The 7,579-nt window shown below is 46.0% G+C and overlaps 1 protein-coding gene across 1 annotated transcript; it reads right to left on the bottom strand.

Annotated features, from left to right (window-relative positions):
- Window positions 1-587: 587 nt before the first annotated feature.
- On the bottom strand, window positions 588-6,842 carry SNU13 (small nuclear ribonucleoprotein 13). The gene is made up of 3 exons (XM_032787224.2): window positions 6,744-6,842; window positions 2,863-2,983; window positions 588-1,607 (listed from the first exon to the last, which is right to left on the bottom strand). Exons 1-3 carry the CDS (start codon window positions 6,744-6,746, stop codon window positions 1,345-1,347), a joined length of 387 nt encoding a protein of 128 aa, XP_032643115.1. The 5' UTR covers window positions 6,747-6,842; the 3' UTR covers window positions 588-1,344.
- Between the last annotated feature and the right edge of the window lie 737 nt (window positions 6,843-7,579).

Here is a 7,579-nt window from a genome sequence, read left to right as displayed (position 1 = left end):
AAAAAGCTGGTGTGGGTGGTAGGCAAAATTGGCCACTAACTCTTGGACCTAAAAAACCACATTCCAATGAGGCAAGGCTATGGAGGAGTTCCAGGGTGTCTATTACACAAGCTTCATTTCACCTTTAAAGTGAAAATAGAATTTTTCTGTTTTCACGTTCAGTTCTAAAGCTAGGCCTTTACTGACAGTAACAATACACCTTTGGGAAGAGTCTGAATACTTACACTGTTCCTTGCTATCCTTATTTCTCCTTCACCACAGCCGGGCCTTGATAAGCTACTTCCTACCAAGTAGAAGCAAATTTATTTTCTTCCCTGGTGTGTGTGGTTTTGTTTTGGTGAGTTTTTTTGGAGGGGGAAGGGGTTTAGACACCCTTGAGAACCAGCTTTTTGTAGCTCACAACAATGCTGCAGGCAGATGCATCAATATTAAAAATAACAGGAGGCAGCTCTAATATGCTGCATTATAATACACAGCATTAGCCCTGGATTGGTCTCCAATTCATTTTAACTAGTAAAAGGCAGTTAGCAGCACATTCCTATCCAAGACAGGCTGAGAGAAAAAAGTCATGTACACAAGCTGACAAATCTGGGAATATATGGATTTATTTAAAAAAAATACCAGTTTAAAAAAAAGACAAGTAAGGTTAGAACTATCACTATAGTAGGATTTCTCCTCCCTCTACACCTCTCATACAGTGGCCTCTTGTCCAATTTCACCATATCTGCTGATGTGGTCTTGGCCTGTATCCTACACTACATAGCTGCCACTGTCTTTATTTCCTTCCTCTCCTCTATTTGCCTCTCCCTTAAAGCAGCAGTTGCTGAATATACACCATTACACTGCAGATCCACCTTAATTTTCCTCATTGGACCAAACCGCCTAGAACACACACATTAAATGATTCGTGTCTGTTACAGGTCAAACTGATCACAGAAGAATTTGCTGCAAAATGAAGGAACCTAATCCATTATTGGGGGAGAAAAAGAGAGTATAGCTTAATCATGCCCTAAAGCGGGGCAATATGTTATTTTGCATGCATCACACAGGAGGAGCTACTCTCACACTGTTGAGCAACAGAGTTTTGAGAACTAGTACTGCAAGAGTATCTTCTGAAAGGCCAGCAAGGGAGAGAGGGAGGAGAAAAATCTAGACTGACCCACAGTGGAGAGCTGAAATATATAATAGGAGCAAGCCACTGTAAAACAAACACCTGGCATTTTGAAACAAGGGTTTGGTATCAAACCATTGTATTGTCTAACTATCATTAACTCCCTCCCCAACTCGTATTTTTTTTTTTTTTTTTTTAAATTATGGATTTCAGCTATTGGGTTTTAGGCAGATTTAGACCAACAGTCTCTCTATAGCTTGCTGGACCGATTGAATCTGAGGCTTCAGTTGTGACCCTTCCTTGATGGTAATTGAGCAGGCAATGACAGGCCGGGAGACACCACATGCCCGGCCCAGGGCCTGCTTGGAGCGCACAAAGACATAGGGCACATTCTTGTCCTCACACAAGAGAGGGAGGTGCAGGATGATCTCCAGAGGCTCAGCATCTGCAGCCATCACAATGAATTCTGCTATTCCTCTGTTCAGTGTTTTAGTGGCTGTAGAGAGAGAAGGAAGAGGATTAGATGGAGGTCTTGGTGTGGAGCATATTAACACAAGAGAACATTAGGAAACACAAATCTATTTAGTAAACAGTGAATCTATTACAGGTAGATGCCATGGTAATGCTACTAGGAGCCCTAGTCAAGGACCAGGACCCAACCACTGAGCTGGGTGTTGTACAACCAGAACAGAGTTAGTCCTGCCCCAAAGAGCTTGTGAAAATCTCCTGAGGAAAGTGGTGGATTTGGTGTCATAAAAAACCATACAGATTGGGCAAGTCTGTGGGGAACATATTCTATGAATCAAACCTGTATTGTTTGACAGGAAGGGAGTGAAGGAAGGTGATATATGTGATTGTACTGATAAAACTGATCCAACTTTTCTCATTATATTTTTTATAATTAGGACATAGGAGTCCGGTCTGTCTGTATCCTTGCCCAAAGGCAGGAGTGCCCAAACTTTCCCCCTCATGCACTGCCTTACCAGTAACAGAATATGTCCGCAGCCCCCGGGCTAGGAGCGAAGTCACAGCTGGGTCGAGGACAGAGTGGGGGCAGATGGCTGAGCTGTGGCAAGGAGCAGGGCTGCAGCCAATGCCCAGGAGGGGAACCAGGGCCGGACTGGGCCCTGCCAACCCTCCCTCCAGACATTCCTCACACCCCACCCCAGTTTGGGACCACGGTCCTAAACATTATCAGTTCTTATGCAGCACTGCAATGGGCACAGACAAACAAATATTAAGGATGTAATCCTGACAAATTAGTTTCACCACCAGCCAGACATCTTCTATAACATTCACCCCCCCCCGCTATCCCTCCCCAACACACACACAATACCACACAGAAACTGTTATACCAACAACCCTATTTTGTGCAGTTAACAGAGAGGCAAGTGAGAGCTGCACAGTTTTGCTGAGGAGGTTAGTTTTGTTCCTGCTAGAATACTCTGTAAGAGAAATGGAAAGAAACCCCAAACATTTGCAGAAGCCAGAAACCCTATTAAAAAACAAAACAAAACAAACAATGTGGATTTGGAAGAGTGAATTACCAAACATTCTAATTCCACAGCTGGATACAATCATCTGTAACATCTAGTGTTAGAAACTAGATGCTCTAGGAATTATCTGGGGGAAGTTCTCACCTCAGAAATCAGGCTTGGATCATCACAGTGATCCCTTCTGGCCTCAGAATCTACGAAACCCTTTTTTTACTGTCGGCAAACACAGCACGTCTTATAACAAACAAACCTCACCTTCATTGGCACCCTTGCGCAGCTGTTTGTAGTTGCAGGACTGCTGTACAAGGTCCAGCAGGGTTTTGGTGAGTTGTGCATCAGCCAGTGGGTAAGCTTTGGGGTTCACTTCGGCCTCAGTCTAGAAAACGGCAAGAATTACAAGCAGCAGAGAAAAGCTTCCCTTGTTACATTCACAGGCTGGTACTGAGTCTAACACATCCAAACTCCCTAGAACCACAGGTTCACATCCTGCCAGGATCAACGCAGCCCCTGACTCTTCTAAAACACCTACCCAAAATGCATCCGCAGATGAGAGAGGAAACACTGAGGTCCTGTCTGCTCTGCATGAACATTAAAGATTGCATGGCATCCCAAAGTTACATACACACAGAGGTTTGTTCTCAGTCCTAAACCAAAGTTCCCCTCCACATGCTGTTTCACATATACCATGCCAATTCCAGCCCAGATGTAGTTCAGCAGCGAGCCCTTTGCAATTTCAGGTGCTATGTTAACATAAAACGTTTATCTGCCAACATAGAGAGAGCAATTGCATATTTTTAGATCTGAACTTAAGAATAATCCTGTAAAGACAGATAGTCAGGCACCAGGTTAATTTTTAAAACATGCCTTTGCAAAAATTAAGAAATGGAATGTTCTAAGAACAATTCAAAAGGAAATCTTCTACTTAACACTTCTCCCCCCCCGCCCAGTGTTGGAACAATTTTGTGCTAGTGCATAACAAGCAGGAAGTAAAATCAGCCAGGCTAGTTTGTGTCCATGATAAGTGAAAAACAAACAGCATCAATAGGGAAAGAGTTAGAATTCTTTTCTGTTTTAATGAAGGCTTTTCTAAAACCTTATGTTAACAATTAAACTGTTCTAGAGCTGCACAGACAATTTTTGAGGTCCTTTTGTAACAACGACAAGCTTCTGCTCAGGGTCAGCTCTACTATATAGGTAGCCAGACACACAGTAAATATTCAGACAGGTGATTGGATGGAACTGAAAGGAGAGGACACAGGTTTGTCTAGACAGAGACAGCTCTGCTTCTCCATTTTAAGATGTTCTTATGCCTTAGAAGGGCACAACAGGATACCTCCTAAAGGAGACAGTGTGATCCTGCTGGGAGAGCAATACAGCAGTGCACAGACAACCCAGGAAGTGTAGGGGACAATTTCCTGGTGCAAGTGCAGGAGGAACCAACTAGCAGAGCTCTTCTTGACCTGCTGCTCACAAACCAGGAGGAATTAGTTGGGGAAGCAAAAGTGGATGGGAACCTGGGAAGCAGTGACCATGAGATGGTCGCATTCAGGATCCTGACACAAGGAAGAAAGGAAAGCAGCAATATACAGATCCTGAACTTCAGAAAAGCAGACTTTGACTCCCTCAGGGAACTGATGGGCAAGATCCCCTGGGAGAACAACATGAGGGGCAAAGGAGTCCAGGAGAGCTGACTGTATTTTAAAGAATCCTTATTGACGCTGCAGGAACAAACCATACCAGTGTGTAGAAAGAATAGTAAATATGGCAGGCGACCAGCTTAGCTTAACAGTGAAATCCTTGCTGATCTGAAACACAAAAAAGAAGTTTACAAGAAATGGAAGACTGGACAAATGACCAGGGAAGAGTATAAAAATATTGCTCAGACATGCAGGAGTGAAATCAGGAAGGCCAAATCACACTTGGAGTTGCAGCTAGCAAGAGATGTTAAGAGTAACAAGAAGGGTTTCTTCAGGTATGTTAGCAACAAGAAGAAAGTCAAGGAAAGTGTGGGCCCTTACTGAATGAGGGAGGCAACCTAGTGACAGAGGATGTGGAAAAAGCTAATGTACTCAATGCTTTTTTTTTGCCTCTGTCTTCACAAACAAGGTCAGCTCCCAGACTGCTGCACTGGGCAGCACAGTATGGGGAGGAGGTGACCAGCCCTCTGTGGAGAAAGAGGTGGTTCAGGACTATTTAGAAAAACTGGACAAGCACAAGTCCATGGGGCCGGATGCACTGCATCCGAGGGTGCTAAAGGAGTTGGCAGATGTGATTGCAGAGCCATTGGCCATTATCTTTGAAAACTCATGGTGATCAGGGGAGGTCCCGGATGACTGGAAAAAGGCTAATGTAGTGCCCATCTTTAAAAAGGGAAGAAGGAGGATCAGGGGAACTACAGGCCAGTCAGCCTCACCTCAGTCCTGGAAAAATCATGGAGCAGGTCCTCAAGAAATCAATTCTGAAGCACTTAGAGGAGAGGAAAGTGATCAGGAACAGTCAGCATGGATTCACCAAGGGCAAGTCATGCCTGACTAACCTAATTGCCTTCTATGATGAGATAACTGGCTCTGTGGATGAGGGAAAGCAGTGGATGTGTTATTCCTTGACTTTAGCAAAGCTTTTTGATACGGGTCCCACAGTATTCTTGCCAGCAAGTTAAAGAAGTATGGGCTGGATGAATGGACTATAAGGTGGATAGAAAGCTGGCTAGATCGTCAGGCTCAATGGGTAGTGATCAATGGCTCCATGTCTAGTTGGCAGCCAGTATCAAGCGGAGTGCCCCAAGGGTCGGTCCTGGGGCCGGTTTTGTTCAATATCTTCATTAATGATCTGGAGGATGGCATGGACTGCACTCTCAGCAAGTTTGCAGATGACACTAAACTGGGAGGAGTGGTAGATACGCTGGAGGGTAAGGGATAAGATTCAGAGGGACCTAGACAAATTAGAGGATTGGGCTAAAAGACACCTGATGAGGTTCAACAAGGACAAGTGCAGAGTCCTGCACTTCGGACGGAAGAATACTATGCACTGTTACAGACTAGGGACCAAATGGCTAGGAAGCAGTTCTGCAGAAAAGGACCTAGGGGTTACAGTGGATGAGAACCTGGATATGAGTCGACAGTGTGTCCTCGTTGTCAAGAAAACTAATGGCATTTTGGGTTGTGTAAGTAGGGGCACTGCCAGCAGATCGAGGGACGTGATCATTCCCCTCTATTCGACATTGGTGAGGCCTCATCTGGAGTAGTGTGTCCAGTTTTGGGCCCCACACTACCAGAAGGATTGGAAAAATTGCAAAGAGTCCAGTGGAGGGCAACAAAAAAGATCAGGGGGCTGGAACACATGACTTATGAGGAGAGGCTGAGAGAATTGGGATCGTTTAGTCTGCAGAAGAGAAGAATGAGGGGGGATTTGATAGCTCCTTTCAACTACCTGAAAGAGGGTTCCAAAGAGGATGGATCTGGACTGTTTTCAGTGGTAGCGGAACAAGTAGTAATGGTCTCTAGTTGAAGAACTAAATATTGTTATCGCTACAAGAATTTTTGCTGTACATTATCCCTTTAAATAACCTATTTGCATTATGGTCAATTAACATTCAATAAACAGAGACTCATGCTGTGAAATAAGCAGCAACATCCTGTACTGTTCTCATACCCTATCACAAGGGGAATGCATAACCCCCATGTGCTCCCACCCAGCCCTGTACTCCCCCACACCGACAGGTGGGAATGTAGCTATCACCCTGCTGGTGTCCGCAAGCTCCCACCCTACCCAGCGGAGGAGCACGGTGAGTGAACGGGGATCGGGACACAGCGCTCAGAGGAGGGCGAGCAGTTCCCGCACAAAAGCCACAAGCCATGACCGCAGTTGCTGTGACCGACCAGCTGCCCTGTGCGCGGCAGTAGGAACCCTGGGCGGGTGCTCAGATACACGGGCGCCCCAGCGACTTCTTCCCCCTCCCACGTGGCGGCGCCTGTGCTCCACGTGCCCGGGCCCAGGCCGGGCTCCCGGTAGCCAGCCCGGCGCTCCCCTTCCTTGCGCACACTGCTCACAGAACGCGGAGTCTCCCAGCGTTCCGCCCGCCCCCACGTGCTCGGCCATCCGCCCACATGGGCCACCCCAGCCGGGACACCGCTCACCATGACTGCGCTGTAGGCGAACCGAGCTCTTCCCTGCGCGGAGCGGAGCGATCCTCTCGGCCCGAAAGCTTCACGGAGGAAAAAAGGCTAAAACGCTCTAAGTGCGTCGCGCCCGGAAATGAGGTTTAGCTGAGCCCGGCCGAGGCGGGGAATCAGCAGAGACCCTCATCTTAAAGGGCCAGCGCTGCTCTTTTTAAAAACCGGCCGGGTCTAATCTGGATATACCTGGGTTGTGTTGTGCATTGCGCCCCTTGCGCGTGATCAGGTCCCATTACAGAAGCAACAATTCAGGAACCAGAGACCAGCTTTGCTTGCATCAAAAAGGGATTTTGGCGGAAACAGTCTAAAATATCCTGTTCAGCCTGGGGTTTCCATATAGAGATTGTTATGCTGGAGATTAGAGGCAGAGCTGAATTCTGATTTCAAATGCATTTTGAATAGAAAGACAAACCTACTCACCCTATACAAGGCGCATAAATTATTCAGGGTACAGTTTGGAGTAACAGGGTGAGATTTTAGCTGGACATCAACATCTTTTCCTAACAGTGCGATCTTTCAGACGACTGAATCCTCTCCCAAAGAAAGAGGTGGATGCTTTTTGACAGTATACTGAAGGATACACTCCCCTGCTAGCCTGGGTATGGAGAATGAACAAGTGTCTGAAAAGTACGTCATTACAATTTTAATTTCTGTTGCTTTAGACTCTAAGTATCTGCTTTTCAGAACAGCTGATAATTCACAATTCTAGTTGAAGGCTCTAAGAGCTCTGGCACTTTGGAAAACCAGGCTCTAAATTCTGTATCAGCTGATTGCCTATCTTGATCCTTAGTTACTGA

Source organism: Chelonoidis abingdonii, chromosome 1 (genome assembly GCF_003597395.2).
Source record: "Chelonoidis abingdonii isolate Lonesome George chromosome 1, CheloAbing_2.0, whole genome shotgun sequence".
Taxonomy (NCBI): Eukaryota; Metazoa; Chordata; order Testudines; family Testudinidae; genus Chelonoidis; species Chelonoidis abingdonii.
Note: the sequence above shows the minus strand (reverse complement) of the source record. Positions and strands in the feature narration are given on the sequence as shown.

Excerpts from the sequence above, each read along its gene's own strand:
- SNU13 (XM_032787224.2), bottom strand. Across the intron at positions 1,608-2,862 it reads GCGCAAGGGTGCCAATGAAG|CCACTAAAACACTGAACAGA; the intron begins GTGAGGTTTGTT and ends CTCTCTCTACAG.